Source organism: Astatotilapia calliptera, chromosome 22, assembly GCF_900246225.1.
Source record: "Astatotilapia calliptera chromosome 22, fAstCal1.2, whole genome shotgun sequence".
NCBI lineage: Eukaryota > Metazoa > Chordata > Actinopteri > Cichliformes > Cichlidae > Astatotilapia > Astatotilapia calliptera.
In genome coordinates, this window is record NC_039322.1 from 3256622 (window position 1) to 3275955 (window position 19334).

The window sequence follows — 19334 nt, forward strand, 5'->3', positions numbered from 1 at the left end:
ATTTCACATGAAATCACTTCAAGGGAAAAGTCAGTTTGGAAAGTGAATAATTGAAGTACTCATTTGCAGAACATCAAGCCCCGTGATAATAAAACATATGTGGTAAATAAGTAGTTTAGTGGCTTATTTCAAGTCAAGACAAACCATAAAAACAAACTACAGAATACAACGCCTCCCCGTAGCAGAAATAAACAAAACGTTTTGGTGTCTGTAGACAAAGTTATACATTTTAATTGTTGAGGATAGTTTTAACCCTGGCTGTTTGCAGAGCAAATCACTCATTTGTGGCATCAGTGCTGTTGGAGGGTTTTTAATTATCTGACAAATAATGTGGCTCGTTGTGCTGTAACTGGACAAGAAGTAAGAGATTAGTTCTTGTTTTATATTTGCATGTGTCAGTGTCACAGCTGTCTGCATCTGTGCACTGCATTCATACAGTTTACAGGTGATGCACTAGTTGACTATGTTAGCATCCCAACGTGGGCACAGCCCGTGTGCTCACTCTGACCTCTGACCTTCTTCTGGATTGAATGAGGGGACTGATCTAAAGGAAGTTTTCTATCCCCAGTTTTCTTGGATAAAAATCATGGAACTTTGCCCTGAAGCTGCAAGTCTAATTAAAAGATGCTAAGAGGGCGGAGCCAAGATCAGCTCACGTGGAAGACGAGTACCTGCTCTGCAGGACACGACCCAAAACCTCTCCCATGTTCTCTCTCAGTGTCTGCATCCAAACAGATCTAATGTCCTGCTCTCCTGCACGTCTGTCTACTGCTGATTTTATTTTATTTTTTCCCATATAGTAAAGGAGAAAGACTGCTTGATTTGAAGAATTGAATCTTTATAAGGAACTTGAATCTCTTCCAGTCTTGAAATAAAAATGCAGCATCAAAGTTTTAAATTTTGAGACAAAACCTTTGACTCTTGATCCACTTTCCGTCCGTGCCTTTGCTGTGTGTCAGGTGTGACGCGCGTTCAGCCTGACCTGCTCTAATTCCCTAATGAGATTGCCCGTCCCCGGATATCCTATTAGACCCTGATTAACTGGGCTCAGCTCATTAGCTCCGACAAACCAATTCACCCCTCCTGTAAACCTCCGCCTCAGTCCATCTCTCCATTCCTGCGCCCGCATCCAAAAACATGCAGTGCAATGTCAGGAATCAAGGCACCAATGTCACCTCTCTGCAACCACAGGGCATTCAAAGCATATGTACCAATGCACCAATTAATAAAACTACTTTGTGGATGGGTTAAAAAAGAACAAACAGCTGTGGAAATTAAAATGAACATTTTTAACTGGCGTTGCCTTATATTTTGTTGAACCTTTAATAGGATAAATTAAACACAAGAAGAAACCACTGCTCTGTTCGTGGAACCAACTTTGTGCTCTGAAGAGTTCCCATCTTCCTGCTTTAGACAAATCTCTGTGTTTGTCTTTCTTTCCTTTAGTTTACTCTTGTGCTATGACATCTGTTCCCTTCCTCTTCTTGTCTTGTTCTTGGATTTCTTCACCTCTTCTCATCTTTTGACCTCATAACCTGATTTTCTCCCTTCAATTGCTTTACCTACCTCCTCTCGCCACGCTCCCTTTCCTTTTTCCTCTCTCTCTCCTTCCCTATTTCCATCATTGAGCCTTATCCCTTCATCACTTATCTCCTTCATCCCCTCCAATCCTCATCTGTTCGTCACCGTGGAGGAAGGCTCAGACTTTTTCACTAGTACAGCCACTAGCAGTCAGCCGGTGGGAGAGCATCAGAGGAGCCAGCGAGCAGGTTGTGCACCCTGTAGAGCTGTGGAAGCTGAAACGGCTCAAAGGGGGAACACAGGTGTCTGCGATCGGGATCTGCACAGGTGCAGAAAAAGAGAAAAGGTGAGTTTCAGCATTTCTGGTGCTTCTTTGTGACAGTTTAAAGTTAAGGAATGCTGCTGGGGAACAGTTGGAGCTGCTTTGAGTCAGCTGTGGGGACTCATCATCTTTCTTTGTCACCGTTTGAAGAAGAAAAGTGGAGTTCTGCTTTTTATTATTTGGAAGAACAGGAAGTGAACTTTTGCAGTGCTGTGCTACCAAAGCAAAAAGTGATCAGCAACTTTGGGGATTTTCTGTATTTTCTGACACATGATTTGATCAAATTCAGGATATTTGACCAATGCAACTTGAGTTAAGTCATCAATTTCTTTCAAACAACAGAATAACTTGTCACTGCATCCTTAAACCCTCTGAAGGTGATCTTTGGATTGTAGCAACTCTGCCAAAGAGGATTGGAGCTTCAGGTGGAGCAGCAGTAAGCTGCAGCCTGGTCGGTCACAAAGAGCTAAACCTCATCCAGCTCACTTTGTTTGTGGAAATCTTTGGTGGTAGCAGGTGGTCTGCTAATCAGATGGCTCAATCCATGAGTGTAATGAGTCAACTCATGACTCCTCCAGTCTGCACATTAAAGTGTGCGTGCAAGAATAACACACTGACAGGAGGTTGGGGTGTTAAGTTGTCCTTATAGTGGTGGAGAGTGGTGTAATAAGGTTTCAGATTTTCACTGGCTTTAAGCTCTGGAAAATGGCCGCATGTGTTTCATTCACATGTTGAACAATAAGTGCACCTCAAATGAATAAACAGGACAGTAGAGGAGGAGCAGTTTTTGGTCTTGACTCTAACAGAAGCTCCATTTCTTCTATTGTCCACGCCGCAGTCCCTCCCTCTCACTCTGATCTCAGGGTAAAGAGCAGTCAGCAATCAGATGACAGGAGATTTGACCGCTAAAGCTTCTCTTAAGCTCTCCTGCAGGGATTTAAAGTCCTGTAGAAACCCATCCCAAACTCCCCTAACCTCTGCCCCCACCATATCCTCGACCTTCCATAGTCTATGTGCAGCTGCTACCTGCACATAGACTGATGCAACCGATCACTTGTACTAATCAGTGGACGTTTATTCTTAATCATGTCTCCGTCTTCTGTAAAAGCTCCTGCATGTTCCTGTGTGACTACTGTGCAAGCTCTACTTATGGTTTGTGACTAACAAGTCAGGCAAGGTTAAAACTGTAGCACAACTCTGGAAGTTTTAATATTCCTCACTGGAATCTCTGTGTTTTGCATTAGCAGTAATTTTTACCTCACTCATGGGGGTTCAGGCTTTTAGCTCGATAGTTTGATGATGTGCAGAAACGTGCACACAGTTAATCGGTGTTCAGTTAGTCAGTCATCAGCATCCTGTTACAGAGTATTAGCCGAACACTTATTGTAAACACTAAGTTTCAAAGTAAAAGAACAAACCAAGAAAAACGATGACACTGATTGGAAATAACAGCTTTTCTTTTATTGTTGTTTGTTTTTTCAGCTTCTGACCGTTAACTTTTAGCTGTTTGACCTTGATGTTGGTGATGTAACATGATGTAACCTGAGGGTTTAAAGTTTTACACTGGAAGGGTGTTGGTGAGGTCAAAATGGACACTGAAGTTAAGGCAACCATAAATTCCTTACAAGGAAGATTCAACACTGATCCAACTCTTTAAAACCATAAAGAATAAAAGGAGTCAGTAAAAACTAAAGACGTGTATTTTATCCTCTAAATCACGCAAAAATAAATGTACTAAGTGCCCTTTAGACCTTTAGAGTAATGTAATTGCTTCCTTCTTTCCTAAGTCCTACACATCTATCCTTCATTCCTCTTGTCCTCTTTTACCCATTGTTGATTCTGTGCCGTCTTCTTTAATACTTCTAAACGGTTCCCTTCCTCTCTTTGTTCAGGGACAGCTGACACCTGAGTGTCTAATTGTTTCTGTAGACTTGGTGGTGCAACAAGAATCGAAGCGTTCCAGTTCAGGAATCAGGGTCACTGAGTGGTACCTACTTTATTTCACAGCAGGGTCAAACGTGAGGATACGTTTGGCTGGGAGTCATTCCACTAACAGCATTAACATCTTTCACAATGAGCTGCAACAAACATCCAAACATTGCTGTCTGTGCAAATATGTCTAGTCCACACGTGGACTTCAGAACATTTTCCAAGTAAATAATTATATTTTTTTTGTGTTTTTCCCCATTTCCTATTCCTCTCAGTGTCGCTTGGTTTTTCATCAGTAACATCAACAAACAACTCTCGCCATGGCAGCTGAGAAGGCTGAAATGGATGCACTGAAAAAGGAGTGTGATGGCCTCCGTGCACAGATTGAGGTGAGCGTTTCTTGTGGGAGGAAGTTCCAGTTGTTTTTATCTTCAACACCATAAAAACAATCCTGATTTCACCCCCGTGACACCATATTTTTCATATTATCTAGCGTGTATATTAATGTTATTGTATTTATTTAACACTAACCTCAAGTAATCAGTCTTTCTCCATCCGTCACGTGACAGATATGCATGTAATCTTTTGATATTCAATTCAATTCAGTTTTATTTATATAGCGCCAAATCACAACAGCAGTCGCCTCGAGGCGCTTTATATTGTACAGTAGATACAGAGAAAAACCCAACAACCATTTGACCCCCTATGAGCAGCACTTTGGCAACAGTGGGAAGGAAAAACTTCCTTTTAACAGGAAGAAACTCAGCTCAGGGAGGGGCGGGGCCATCTGCTACGACTGATTGGGATGAGAGAAGGAAGACAGGATAAAGACATGCTGTGGAAGAGAGACAGAGGTTAATAACAGATATGATTCAATGCAGAGAGGTCTGTTAACACATAGACACATGTGTATATACATACATATCTGTCTGTCTGAGTCACTGTAAGTTCAAAACAACAGGAAAATGTTCAGGATGGCCTTAATAATCATATTTATTTAAACATGTTTCACTAGACAGGTAAAAACTAATAATTATAGAGGATGGACCCATGGTGCTTATATTACCCTTGTGAAGAGGTTTCTTTTGATTGCAGATCTTACTTACTCTTAGTTTTTCCTTTATAATTTGTGGAGGTTAATTCGCCTTAGTGGAGGACTTAGTGGACCTCCTTCCTTTTTCCTAATGCTAGAATTGCTGTGATGCCATCACAGAGGAAAGGAGTGAGGAAAAACACCGACTACACAGTTTTTCTTTTTCCAAACCTGTAATTCTCTGTGTGACCAATAGGCGGCCCGCAAAGCTGTGAATGACGGCAGCATGTCTGCAGCAGCATCAGGGGTGGCCTCAGTGGGTCGGGTCCAGCTAAAGCTCAGGAAGACACTCAAGGGTCACCTGGCTAAAATCTATGCCATGCACTGGTCAGCTGACTCCAGGTGAGGATGAAAGGGTGGCACGTTTGTGTAAGAAAAGAGCAGCTCTGTAATCAAATTCAACAATAGGTTGTATATGAATACTCGTTTCATCCCTTTACTTTTTAAAAACCTCTATTTAATGCTTAAAAAACGTAATATGTAAATATAACATCGCCTGTTTGACAGTTTGAAGAAAACACTTGTAATATTAAAGAAATACTGAAATTACCTGATTTATTTGTATGTGCTGTAATGAAAATGAATGTGTGTCTTGAAGATTATAAACTGCTGATTTTTATCCATATTAATGTGTGTGTGTTTTTAATATGTTTGTGACTTTGACATCAGAATTTGCAGGATGCAAACATTAGTTGTGATAACAGCCAAACTATTTCGCATGTGAACAAACTTTAGATGCAGAAACGAGATAAACTCCAGCATACAGTCAATCCATGTGAATTTAAAAGGCACAATAGTTACTGCTACACGACATCTCTTTTCTAACAGCCACAGAAATATTCATCATTAGTGAGACATTATCTCACTGAGATGTTTTTTAAATCTTTAATTTAATGAAGATTGAAGTGCTCTTCAAACACAGTGACACTTCCTTTCTCTCACAGGCAGATGGTCAGTGCATCACAGGATGGAAAGCTGCTCATCTGGGACTGTTTCACAGGGAACAAGGTAGGACTGCATGGGATATGTCATAATTAATCTGAATGTGCAGGCATGTTATTTGTGGAGTGCAATATATAATAGACCAAGTAAAACGAACCACACACAACCTGCAAAATAAGACAAAAACTGCATATTTACTCAATGAAACAATCAGTCATCAACTGCTAATTTCATTTAGTAAGTTAGTAGTTTTTAGTTCATGTTCTTTTAGATATATCAACAATGACTAACACAAATGGATAATAACAGAAACTGAGAACAAGTGTTAAAAACAAAAGAAGAGAAGAACAAGGAGAAAATGTTCAATCTGAGCTTGGAGCTCAGTATTTATTTAGTACATCCCAACATAATTAGATTACCCAGTGAGCAGATTTCAGCAGTGAGCTAATTAGCCAATGGATGAGCAAGCTTCACAGTTTAAATTCATTTCTGAGCACCCTTCAAAGCACCCCTGTTTGAGGGTCAGTGCTTTACAGGAGTCCAGAAACAACTGGTCTGTTGTGATGAATCTTCACAAACATTTGTGAAAATCTCTTCATTTACATTTAGCATTTTGTGTGTTTTGACTCTACTTTGACTGTTCATCTGCTTTCCTGCGGTGACTCAGTGAACCTATTTCTAAAGCAGTAAACAAAGATTAATAGTGTCACGATAAGCTTGTTGTTGCTGTTGCAGTGGTTCCTCGCAGGCCTTTAGACCTGAGTGGAAGCACAGACAGCCAACAGGAACATCGTCTCTCCAGCCTTCAAACGCTGTCCATGCTTGTTAAACCGCAGAGCTGCAACCTCCTGGTTGTTTAAACTGAATTCCCTCTTCCCAGTTGGTTGCTGTTCCACTGAAGTCTGCTTGGGTGATGAGTGTCGCCTTCGCCCCTTCTGGTAACCTGGTGGCCAGCGGTGGTCTGGACAACATCTGCACAGTTTACAACATCAAGGCGGCCAGCCCCAAAACCCTCAGAGAGCTGGACGCACACACAGGTGAGGAGGGAGCTTCCTTTAAATGCCTTCAACTTACTTCACAGCATCAAAACCAATGAATGCATGCACAGCCAACCTGAGACGCTCGCAAAACTCTCTCTCGCCCAGGTTACCTGTCTTGCTGCCGTTTCCTTAGCGATAGTGAGATCTTGACAGCCTCCGGTGACACCACCTGGTGAGTTTAAAGTTTGTGTTTCTTAGTGTTTGATGTCAGTCATTTCTATCAACCCACCTAAAGTAGTGAACAAGGGAAAAAGAGCAGCTTTTAAATCAGTATCAAGGCTGTGCATTCTCCCATTAGCCTGAAGGTATTAAAAAAAACCATGACACTTGTTCACCAATCATGTGCTCTATGGTGTCTTCATATTACCACATACTATAGGCAATATTTCTAAAATGTAAAGGGGAAGTGCCTTAAACCTGCACTCTTTCTAATGACCAGTGGGGGGCGGAGCCAGTCGCTGCAAATTGCTGGCCCTCACGTAGCCTGGTTTTGTCCTGTTTTTCCTTCCCACTGTTGCCAAGTGTTTGTACATAGGGTGTCGTCTAATTGTTGGGGCTTTCTCTGCATTATTGTAGGGTCTTTGCCTTACGCTACAAAGCACCTCGAGGTGACTGTTGTGATTTGGTGCTATATAAATTAAATTAAGTTAAATTAAATTAAAAATAAGTCATATTTTATAAAAGTCTATAAGAAAACGACTGTAGTTGTCACTTCATTATGATCCCATGAAACTCTCGCAGTGTGTTTATTGACTAGAACATGTTGTATGGTTCAGAGAAAAATGGACATGTGCACACGGTGTCCTACAGGGCTCGGCCACCGTAGCTACCTGTGTGCATGCCGTGTATTTTATCAGGCAGATGTCTCTAAACAGTTAAGATGGAGATAACATTAATCTCAGATCATTGCTTGAAAATATGAATTAACAAATAAATTAATGTTATTTGTTCATTCATATTAACAAAGATACAAACGAACTTAGAGCTGTCATCAAGAAATTAGATTTGAGGTAAGCTAAAAAGACCTGAGACAGTTAATCAGAACGCCGTCTGGTCTAAAAACCTCTGATTTGTGTCTCTGTCTTCTTCCTCTCATCTTCAGCTGTCTGTGGGACCTGGAGACCGGCAAGCAGAAGGTCAACTTCACCAACCACATTGGGGACTGCATGTCGCTGGCTCTCTCCCCCGACATGAACACCTTCATCTCTGGAGCCTGTGACTCTCTGGCCAAGCTGTGGGATCTGAGGGAAGGCGCCTGCAAGCAGACTTTCTCCGGACACACCAGCGACATTAACGCCATTTCTGTGAGGATATCCCAGAAACTCACGACACACACACACAAATCACACTATTTCTAGTCTATAGGGGGACAGTTGTGGTCTGAAGGCTGCCTTAGCAAAACTATTTCCTCTTGGTTTAAAACTCAAATGCTTCTTCTCGTCCCACTTGTAGTTCTTCCAAAGTGGTAATGCCATCATCACAGGCTCCGATGACTGCCAATGCAAGATGTACGACCTGCGCGCCGACCAGGAGGTGATTTGCTACCAGGACACCAGCCTGAACGCCGGGGTCACATCTCTGGCTCTCTCCAGCTCAGGCCGCCTTATCTTTGCAGGTTACGATGACTTCAACTGCCACATCTGGGACTCACTGAAGGGAGAGAAAGTCGGTGAGCAGAGTTTATTCAAAATTACTTAAATTTAAATATGTATATCTTGTGGATGGATGGATATCTTAATTTATAGACTTTTAAAAGGGAGCATAGGGAGTGACGTTTTCATTAACGTTGGTGCTCTTCCACATGTCACCTGTAGATGGTGCTGATGCACTATTTTTATGATCTCTTTGCTTCCAACGGAACAGTTCATTAATTTTTTTTCAAAAATGAATATTTTATTTCTTAAAAAAGAAAATACATTTATTTCCTTTGCTGTTTCCAATTCGTCTCCTAAATGTTTTCATTTACTCTCTTTCCTTGCCGTCATTTTTTTCCTTCCCTTGCTTCCTCTCTTCCCGATGCTGTTTTCCCCTCTTTTTTCTTTTCCTTTCCTTTAATTAATCATTTCCACCATTTTCCCTTTGCTCTTTCTCCTTGTTCCCTTTCTTCTCTGCCATTCTTTTTCTATTTTTCTATTTTTGGTGTTGTTCTGACATGTTGTTCCATTTTGCTGTTTGCTTACACTCCACTCTACTTTCTACAGTCACTTCATGTTATTCCCTTTTTTCCCCAATGTTCTTTCTTCTCGTCTTTAATTCTCCTTCCTTTATGTGCTTCACTCGCTCATCTTTTTCCTTTACTTCCCCTCTTTTCTTGTCTGCTTCCCACTCTTTTCTTTTCCATGTCCTCTCCTTGAATTTCTTCTTTTTCTTTCGTCACTTTCATATGATTTTTTCCCCTCCCTGATGTTTTTTGGCCATTTGCTCTTCTTTGCTTTCCTCATATACTTTGTTCTTGTGATGTCTTATTTTTGTTCCACACTTTCTCCTCTGTTTGTACTTTCCACTCTTTTTGTTTTTCATTGACTCATCTTGTGCCTTCTGAGCATCTTTTTTCCTTTTCTTTACTCTCCTTTTAATTTCTCTGTCATAATTACTTTTATTCACTCATCTCCATTGCTTACAACCATGACCTCTTACTTTTCCTTCACTCCTTCTGCACTCTTTCATGTCTTTTATCTTGTTGTACAACACCAGGCGTGCTCTCCGGTCATGACAACAGGGTGAGCTGCACCGGCGTCCCTGATGACGGTATGGGCGTCTGCACAGGATCCTGGGACAGCTTCCTCAAACTGTGGAACTGAGGCGTCCCTGCAGAGAATAACGCCAGGAGACGAAGAAGAAACGGAGCAGGATGAGAGGAGAGGAAAATAGTGGCAGAGAAGTGAGGCTGGAGATTTGGTGCAGATATTTGACCTTCCTCTCTTTCTTTTTCCCGCTCTGCTTCTTCCTCATACATGTATGCAAATTTTAAAAGGTTGCGAATGAGTCATATTGTGCAAATGGCATCAGTTAAACAATGCACAATGCATCCCACTGCATGTACAAGAAAGCTTTACTGTGGATTTATTTGCTGAAAAAAGTAAATCTTAAAAAAAATAGATTATTAATCAAAACGGAGCGGAAAATAAGCTCTTATTGAAAATGATAAAAATCTCTAGATTTTCTGAAAATAACTGAATAAAGAACAGTAAATAATGAAAACATGAAGATAGAGCTACAGATTTATTTTTATTGTCTTCGAGGTCTTTGACCTTTTAAAAGAGCACTGCAATCATCTAGAAGAAAAAGACTGACATGTATATTTATTTATATTTTATAGATTAACACATTAGAAATGTCTATGTACAGAGTCTCTTTGTTGTATCTGATCTGTTTGCTTTTTTGGCTGCACATATTCTGAGTGTGTATTTGTATGGTTGAGCTGCTTTCTCGGGTCCCATATTACCACCAGCTGACTTTGATCCAAGATGGCTGCTTTCCCCACTTCACAGGTAAAAAAAACACTGATGGGCTCGTGGATGATGGTTTGAAGGTGGAACCTGGCTGTGAGAGTGGCTGTAAAACACTCCTGTAAGCTTTCTTTACTCCTCTGGCTTCAGCTGCATTTTATTGTACTTTTAAACTTGAGCAGTTCCTCTGTACAAAAAAATACAAGATTTCTGTTGGAAATCTTTCTAATAAACATAGAATTCTGCATTAAGACTATGTCAGAGTCTTTGTGTTTCAATGACAAGATCTGACCTTTAGTTATGAGGGTTAGTTTTAATTTCTTACATTAACATGCACATACAGTCCTCCAGAATCTAGACTGGTCCCTGCAGCTGTTGCTCTCATCATCAGAGGGCAAAAATGCCTGGAGCGGAATCTCATTAGAGGTCAGCACACCTCAGTAATGTGAGTCATACCTGCAAACAGCAGCAGGGTAGACACAGAGATGCTGGTGCAGAAATGAAGCTCTACAGTGAACGAGGAGGTTTGAATTGTCTCCAGACAAAGTGCTGATGTTCTGCATCACATGTACTGGAATCAGAAAATAAGTTAAAGTATGTAACACTGATTTAAACAGAACTTTTCACTGATAAAAACTGCAAAGTGCTTCACAAAAACACAAGAAAAACACAAGTAGATTCATAACATAAAACATCAAATTAATTACAAGCTTGTAAAAGAGTCAGTGGAGTCTCTACAGCACAAAGACAATTTCTCAACTTTGACAGTGAAGCCAACGGCGACTTTTGACCTGATGACCTGTAAGCTCAATGAGGTTCCTCACGGTGACAGACATACCGAGGGAGTTTGACCATGTAGGACTGATAGGTTTGTAGCATAAACCTATTCGCTGGAACGTTAAGGACAATTTAATTACACAGCAAAGCAAGACACGAGTAGGCAAAGTTCTTTATGTTTCTCATGCACGGGAGAGAAGTGAACAAACGCCGTCCCTTCGCTTGACCCCAGTTGCTCTCATCTGCTCCCCCGTAACACTGCTCTTTTATTGAGGTTACATGAATATGCATAGGTGCATTAGCATACGATGTATACATACACACAAAGAGTACCTTGCCTGTGCGTTGTGTAAGTGTGTGTGTGTGTGTGGGGGGGGGGGGTCAGTGTGTGACCCCATAAAGACTTCCCTAAACCTGCTGGTCTGGAAGTCCAGCAGTTCATCTAAACAAAAGGCACTTAGACTAAAACTGACATATACGTTTATCCTACCATAAAACAATAAGAGAAGGTACGACCTCTCCCATGCTCCCAGGATGTGGGTGTGAATGCCAGAACACTCTGGAATGCACACAAAGCCTTTGCAGACTATTAAGGATCACACATCCTATCACTACACAATCGATTATACACCTCTAAGCATATATGGTTAAATATTTCTAAGCATAAATGACAATCAACAATATAAACCTAACAAGGACCCTAAAAGGAAAAACTAAAACTTTAAAGTAAATTCTAAAATGTACAGTCAACCAATGAAGACAACGACCTGATGGATGGATGACCATGATGAAGGCCACAGGCCGAAACAGCCTTGGTCAAATAATAAAGCTGTTCTTTATACTATAAGTGTTGCTGGAGCTTCAGACCCTTGTTCTTCTCTATGCACTTTGGGCGTCATTGAAGTTGTTCCAGAAAACCTCCATTCTCTTTCAGAAAATCAATGAAGAGAAGCTAAATTAAAAAATATATATATCATTCAAAAAGTTTAAAAAGCTCACAAAAAGACCACTGCTCACATTACTAAGAAGGTCCTGAGTTCAACTCGCCATCAGGCCAGGGTCTTTCAGTGTGAAGTTTGTGTGGGAACTCTCTGAGTACTCTGACTTCCTCCCATAGATCAAAGACTATTAGTGGGATTAGGCTAACTGGTCATTCTAAATTGCCCATAGGTGGGAATGTGAGTGTGAATGGTTGTCTGTCTCTATGTGTTAGCCCTGCCACAGACTGGCGACCTGTCCGGGGTGTATCCCGCCTCTCCCTGAATTGGACAAGCAGAAGAGAATGGATGGATTTAAGTTATTTAACAAACATAAACGTCATGTAAGGTACGAGTTTTCTGAATAGTCAAAAGTTTGGTACATAAAGGTACAATTTAGCAAAATGTATAATTTAGACAGAATATAATGTTACAGTAATGACTTGCTTGTGATTTTATGGTATTTTTGGCATGATTTTCACAATAAAAACATCCAATTTTTACATATTATGATTGTAAATTTGGAAAATATATTTTCAAGGTATTATAATTACTGTGAACTGAATCAATTAAATATTACTGACCAAAGTAAAATATTGATAACTTTAAAGGAGGTCTGATTATTCCAAGTTCCATCCATTTAAATCCTGTGTAAACGGTTTATTTTACATGATCATCATGCCCAAAGTGATTCACAATAACAATATTACTGAAAATATAAATAACAATAAAATTGTTATATTGTCAACACTCATGTTTGACTTTGTGTCTTTTGTCTCTTTTTATTGGAAAAAATAAAACTGAAAGTAGAGACAACCAGAGAACAGAAACAACGAACAAAAAATGCCACGAGAAGCTTAATGCAAAATCTTAACATTTCTGAGCGGTTTCCATGAGAATACCCCGTGAATGTACGTGTACTTTATACTTTTGCATCCATGGTGGGAAGGACAACTTCTGTACAGCAGGTGGAGGTAACGTCCCGTGAAGCTCTGCGACTGCCTTCATAATCCCACGCAGAAGAAGAAGGACGTTTTGCCGGTGTTTGGAGCTGATATTTCTGGCATCACCTGACCTGCACACCGGCCGGACTCCAGATCGACCTCCAGCTCCTCTCCTCACCGGCTACCAGCTAATATTCGCCGGCCATGGCGCTTCGCAAGTTCTTCGTGGGTGGAAACTGGAAGATGAACGGGAACAAAGAGAGTCTTGGAGAGCTCATCAGCACCCTGAACACCGCCAGCCTGCACGACGAGACCGGTAACAGCCCCAGATTATTGCCGGGACCGCTGACTGACTGTGTGTGGCGGTTAGAGGGGATCAATAAAAGCGATTGTGATTGGTGACGTGGGAGGGGCTGACAGAGGAGGAGGGGGGGGATGCTGCTGATGCTTCACAGGTGACACAGTGACATTGAAAGTCACGTGATCAGGAGGCGTCACATGAAGGCCTCATTCTCTCACTTCACTTTGAGGAATTAATTTTCTGCCTCTTCGTACTTTTCCCCATCAAATGGAACCTAAATCATGGTTTTTATTGCTGTGCTTGACAGCTGATGTTAGTCCACTGAGTCTGTGAACAGTCCCTGTGTCTTCACACAGTTCACAGCTTGGGTTCCCTCCACCAGTCAGACATTTTTGAGGCTCATTTGTGTTTTCAGTTTGGTCGTTTTAGAGCGCCTGACTTAAAGTAGACAAAGAACCAAATACTGAACACCAAATCTTTGAATCAAGGATTTTTTTGTACTAATATGCTGTACTCTGACATAAAACTGTGTGATCCAGCAGTTTATTTACTTTTTACACACTGATGTTTTTTGTTGTTGTTGTTTTTTTGTTGCAAAAACAAAGTCTTTAGCCTGTCTTCACACACTCATTCATGCTCATGTAGGCTCAATTACTGAAGAACAAGCCTGCTGCATCACTGAACAACAACATATGCTTATGATAAGGGCTTGTACATAGGAGTGTGCAACTACTCAAATTTTATTCAAGGAGTTTTTAAAACCAGACAATTGAGATAAAGCACTTTTTAAAAATGAATTCTTTTCTTTTGCTTTCACGCAGTCCAGAACAGAACAGATACATATGCATGAAACGATGATTAAAACACACAGTTTCTCTGTGTTAAATAATTATTGACCAAAGTAACCGATTCTCTTTGCTATATTTAAGCAGCTCTGCATTAATTTATTTTCTCTTACAGTGTCTTCATGACTGTTTCTTAATGTCTTTAAAATGAGGCAGGCTGCTGGAGGCGGTTGGTGATGAAAGCAATCGTAATCTTCAGTTAGATGAAATCATTTCAGTCTCCAGCCAGAATCACAGTTTAGCTCTATGTTCATTTAACTGCCTCTCAGGGTCTCCGGATTGTTTCAAATGCAGTAGGTGTTTGTAAATGCAGAATTCAGGTTTTCCCTTCATTTATTCAGGTATAACAGTTGAAAACGATCAGAGCAAAGAAGCATTTACATCAACAATAATGCTCTTAGAGCTTTTACACTGGTTTAACTAATGAATAAAAGTAAAACTCAGACAATCATCACAGCAAACACCAGTCATTCTGTCTGATTTCAGAGGTGGTTTGTGCCGCTCCCTCCATCTACCTGGACTTTGCCCGATCCAATCTGGATCCCAGGATCTCCGTCGCAGCACAGAACTGCTACAAGGTGGCCAAGGGAGCATTTACTGGAGAGATCAGGTATCTCTCCTAACTCAAATACTTTATATATAATGCTGTGCTCACAGGCATACCCACTCTGTGATCGGCCTTGGGGCGGATATTATTTCTGTTATGTTGTACAGGTGCAAACACAGCATCTCCCATTTGCTGTCTCTCTTACACATACACAAACACACACACACAAAATTTGTGTAAAGATAATATCAATAGAACCATTACAGTTTTTGATCAGCACCACGGACAGCGACCACATCCAGAGGTTATTATTTAAGCTTGTGCTATAGACTCATAACATCAAGAAAGACAGCTGTAATGTCCATAAACATGGGGCAAAAGAGAGAATCCCATCAGCCACAGGTCCTCACAAACTGACGGGATGGATCACTGCATAACAAACACACTCATTAATAGAGTTTCTTATTCAACAATCAGTTCCAGTGGAGCAGCTTTTAAAGTCTCTCTCTCACATACAAAGTCCTGTTCTTGCTCCTGATTTTTCTCCTTCCTCCACCTTTTTGTTTTGCTTGCTGAGCATAATTTAAACTAGTTGCTCTATGAGACACTCACTGGAAAACAAATTAAATTGTTGACGTCAGCAAGTTTGTGCACATTTTGCACATATGAAAGGAAATAATTTGTTCTTTATTTTTGACTGCTAGTGTTAACTCTTTCACTGAACTAACACAGCTAATCCTTCAACATGTTTGGACTCTCTGCTCACATTGCCTTCATATTAAATCATTTTTTGCTCTTTAAAGAACTTATTTTAACATTGTACTCAACAAAAAACAAACCATCCCTAACAAAAAAGGAACTTCAAGAGCCAAATTGCATTAAATTTTTTCACGTCAATATACGTAGAGTTGACATGGGCTGTCCTACATGTTTCCTCTCCCTCCAGCCCAGCCATGATCAGGGACTGCGGGGCAGACTGGGTGATCCTGGGACACTCGGAGCGCCGTCATGTGTTTGGGGAAAGTGACGAGCTGATTGGCCAGAAGGTGAGAATCACAGAACTTTCCAATTATCTGGATTTCAAGGGCACATTTCTTTGTAAGAGTTTGCACAACAGAATTTTGTATCAGCATAAAACAGGTTCATATGTTCATCTGATGCCACCACAGTGATGGCAGCTTGTTCGTGCAGGTAGACTCTGACTTTGTTGCCGTTTCAGGTGGCTCATGCTCTGGAGAACGATCTGGGTGTGATCGCCTGCATTGGTGAGAAGCTGGAGGAGCGAGAGGCAGGAACCACCGAAGAAGTCGTCTATGCTCAGACGCAGGTCATTGCAGGTAAATACAAGAGAAATATTAACATTTTTTCTTTGTTTTGTTTTTTTTATTGTAGGCTTTCATGATCTGTTTTTTTTTTTTTTTAGTTTTATTTTAGCTTTTCTGCTTTATATTATTTTTGCATCTTTTTTTATGGCTAAAACTTTGTTTTTACCTTTACAGGAAAAAAAATAAGTCATTCATTTCTCAAGTTTCTTATTCTAATGTTTTATTACTTTATTATTATTATTATTATTCATGATTATTGTTGCGCTATTATGTTTGTACTTTTTCTACATATATATGTAAAATTAAAATAATTAGTTATTTACTCAAATATTTCATTTAAACAAAGTTGTAATAACTAATAACGAGATTCATTACATAATATTTTGAAGGAAAACGAGCAGTTTGAAATAAATCGGATGTATTTACACCTTTTTTGTACTATTATGTTCTTTAGATCAAAAGTTTGGTTATTTAATGGTTCAAATGTTTCTCTGATTATGAATAATGACAAAAAAACTGTTACAGAAACATAAAAGTGAACTGCTGGATTCTACTCTGTTTTTATTCTGTGCATAAAGATAGAAAAACGAGTTCCTTTTGCTTCTGGATTTGTTCTGTCTGCACTGAGGCTTTACAAGACCTGATTGATGATCTTTTCCCTGGTTCCATCTTGGCCTCCTGTATTCTGCTTCTGTACTGAAAGTAGGCCACGTACTGATTTAAAATGTAAATAGGTCAGTGGTCTCTGCCTTCAACAGACACAGCTGCCTCTGTTAAAGCAGGCTTTGCAGCTTTAAAGCCAACAAAGGTGGAGAACTGATGGCAGCTTGCAGCCGTGGTCTGCTTTTAGGATGTTGCCTGATCAGAAAGGACCTTTTGAGTTTGCATACTAAGGTTTGCTTATTCTTTCTGAAAGGTAGGAAAACCTTTTAAAGAAGAAACACACCAGACAGATTTGTTTTTGAAGAAATGATAACCATGTTAATTATTAAGGTAGAGGTCAGGCATAATCCTGTTTTATGGCATCGTGATGTATGTGAAATGTGGCCTCTCGGCTGATAAACTGTTGTCTTTTCCACCATTATCCTTCCATATTCTTTATACAGACTTTGCAGGTCTTTAACATGATATTGCTGCAGCCCAAATGACTGGCTGCAGGTGGCAGCTGATAAAGCACCTTGAGAATGGATTGTAGATGCGGGTCTGCGATCACACCGTTACTTATCGATGTTTATGCCTGAATGATGTTTGGTTGCAGAGAATGTAAAAGACTGGGGGAATGTCGTGCTGGCATATGAACCTGTTTGGGCCATCGGCACAGGAAAGACAGCTACACCTGAGCAGGTAATACCGCAGCCACATAACTACAAGGCCCATAAGTGAGCACATAAATAATCATAACTTCTCACATTACATCCAGTCCAGTGGGATGTTTAGCCCTATTTCCAATTTTTATCTTTGTCATGTTTTAATATCTAGTTTTACATAACTGCACACACGGGCAAATCGGCTGCACACGTAACATAATTGTTATATGATTTAAGTCTGTGCTCCGTGGAAATGAATCCTGGGAGTTGATTTTGAAGATGTGACTGTTTAATGATTCTGTTCATGAACACAAACTCATTTTTTTCTAGTCTTTTTAGTTTTGCAGTCACATGTGAAAAAGAGAGTTTACACAGGGTATGAAGTATTTTCTGTATGACTTCATCAGTCTCTCATGTTATTGTGCATCGCTTCAATTCATTGAGGTTTGGAGCATTCATTTATGCATAGGTCTCATTTTAATCAATGCATGCAGGCTCAGGAGGTCCACGAGAAGCTGAGGGCGTGGCTCAGAGCAAATGTCTCCGATGATGTGGCCGACTCTGTACGCATCATCTACGGAGGTCAGTGAGCATAACTAAAGCAAACTTTACAGTAGGATTGTGTTAGGTTCAATGATGGTGCAACAATTTCATATACATGAAATAATGGTGTTATTAACATGTACAACCTCTGCAGACGTCACAGGTCGGTTTAATTTTGCCACTCTCTCCAGGTTCGGTCACAGGAGCAAACTGCAGAGAGCTGGCGTCTCAGGGCGATGTGGATGGCTTCCTGGTGGGCGGGGCCTCTCTGAAGCCAGAGTTTGTCGACATCATCAACGCACGTGCATAACAAATGCACAACTACTACAGCAGGATCGATGGAAAACACCCTGCCCTTTAGATCTGCACCGTGTATCACCTTGTTTCTGCAAACTGGGCTGACTGATCCAGTTAAACCAGAGGAGGTTTGCATTCATAAAACAAACCACATGTTGAATATTTAAACTACTAAATACCTTTAAGAAAAGATGTTTTTCACTCCATTCTTTATTTTCCTGACTTCAATAAATAAGGAAACTTTAGATAATTAAGATTAAAAACTGGAAATCCACTGAGGCATGTGATCCATGTAAAGTTTCCTTTTAAATTCTTTATTTGCTGCTAAACTGAGGTGAACTTAGAGAATCAGGGGATCGGTCAGCCCAGGCTGCTTCATGTGTTTGACTTTATGTGTCTCACCTAACTGCACTAACTGATACTTTAGGTCTTTAACAAATAAAGTTTCAGACAGAATTTACTTGAAATGATAAAACAAAGATGTCTGCAGGTACTGAGCTGTGAGGAGTTGTGGTTTAACACTGACTGAAGAAATCAGGGAAATAAATGATGCAAGAAGTAAAAAGACAAAATAAATAAATGTGGAAAAAGTGTATTTTATTTTGTGGTTTACTGTCCTTTTCAAATGCTTTTAAAGAAACCTAAATGTGACTTATGAGCAGTTAAAACAAGTTAAAGCATTTTTCCTTTGCATTTATATTTTTTTAGAATAATATTTGATTAGTATAGAATCCTTGAAACTAGTACTTCATAAAAGGTTTTTTTAAAGGGTCATATTGCGTTTTTGTTCTTCTTTTTTAACTCATCATGTCAGACACAAACGTTTTCACTGTTGGCTCTATCACGAGTTCACAACAGAGCTGGCTCCGTTATCATCACAGGAAATCGCTCTGCTTTCTGGGTCTGTGCTGACCGATGTCATATCTGATCAAATACATGTGTTGGTTGACAAGTTGATTGAGTCTGTTTAGTCACATGTATTGCTGCCCAGGCTGTTTTTAATCATTTAAAACTGGTTTTCTTCATAAATCCTCTTGATTTAATACATGTTTTAGAAAATGTAAAAAACTGTTTTAATCTGGTAAATAGCTTCAGTTCACTTAAATAAAATTTTTCCCCCCGTCTGCTCAGATTGAGCTCAGCAGGTCATCCTGAACATGTCAACATGCAATAAG

The 19334-nt window shown here is 40.1% G+C and overlaps 2 protein-coding genes across 2 annotated transcripts; both read left to right on the plus strand.

The window, feature by feature from the left end:
• Window positions 1-1614: 1614 nt before the first annotated feature.
• Window positions 1615-10552, plus strand: gnb3b (guanine nucleotide binding protein (G protein), beta polypeptide 3b). Its single transcript, XM_026156972.1, has 9 exons — window positions 1615-1867; window positions 4048-4161; window positions 5062-5207; window positions 5810-5873; window positions 6688-6844; window positions 6953-7019; window positions 7950-8151; window positions 8300-8516; window positions 9542-10552. The coding sequence occupies exons 2-9, from the start codon at window positions 4093-4095 to the stop codon at window positions 9646-9648; spliced, it is 1029 nt and encodes a 342-aa protein (XP_026012757.1). The 5' UTR covers window positions 1615-1867; window positions 4048-4092; the 3' UTR covers window positions 9649-10552.
• Window positions 10553-13040: 2488 nt separating this feature from the next.
• On the plus strand, window positions 13041-18235 carry tpi1a (triosephosphate isomerase 1a). The gene is made up of 7 exons (XM_026156124.1): window positions 13041-13310; window positions 14627-14750; window positions 15634-15733; window positions 15907-16024; window positions 17271-17356; window positions 17814-17901; window positions 18054-18235. Exons 1-7 carry the CDS (start codon window positions 13199-13201, stop codon window positions 18170-18172), a joined length of 747 nt encoding a protein of 248 aa, XP_026011909.1. The 5' UTR covers window positions 13041-13198; the 3' UTR covers window positions 18173-18235.
• The last annotated feature ends 1099 nt before the right edge of the window (window positions 18236-19334 follow it).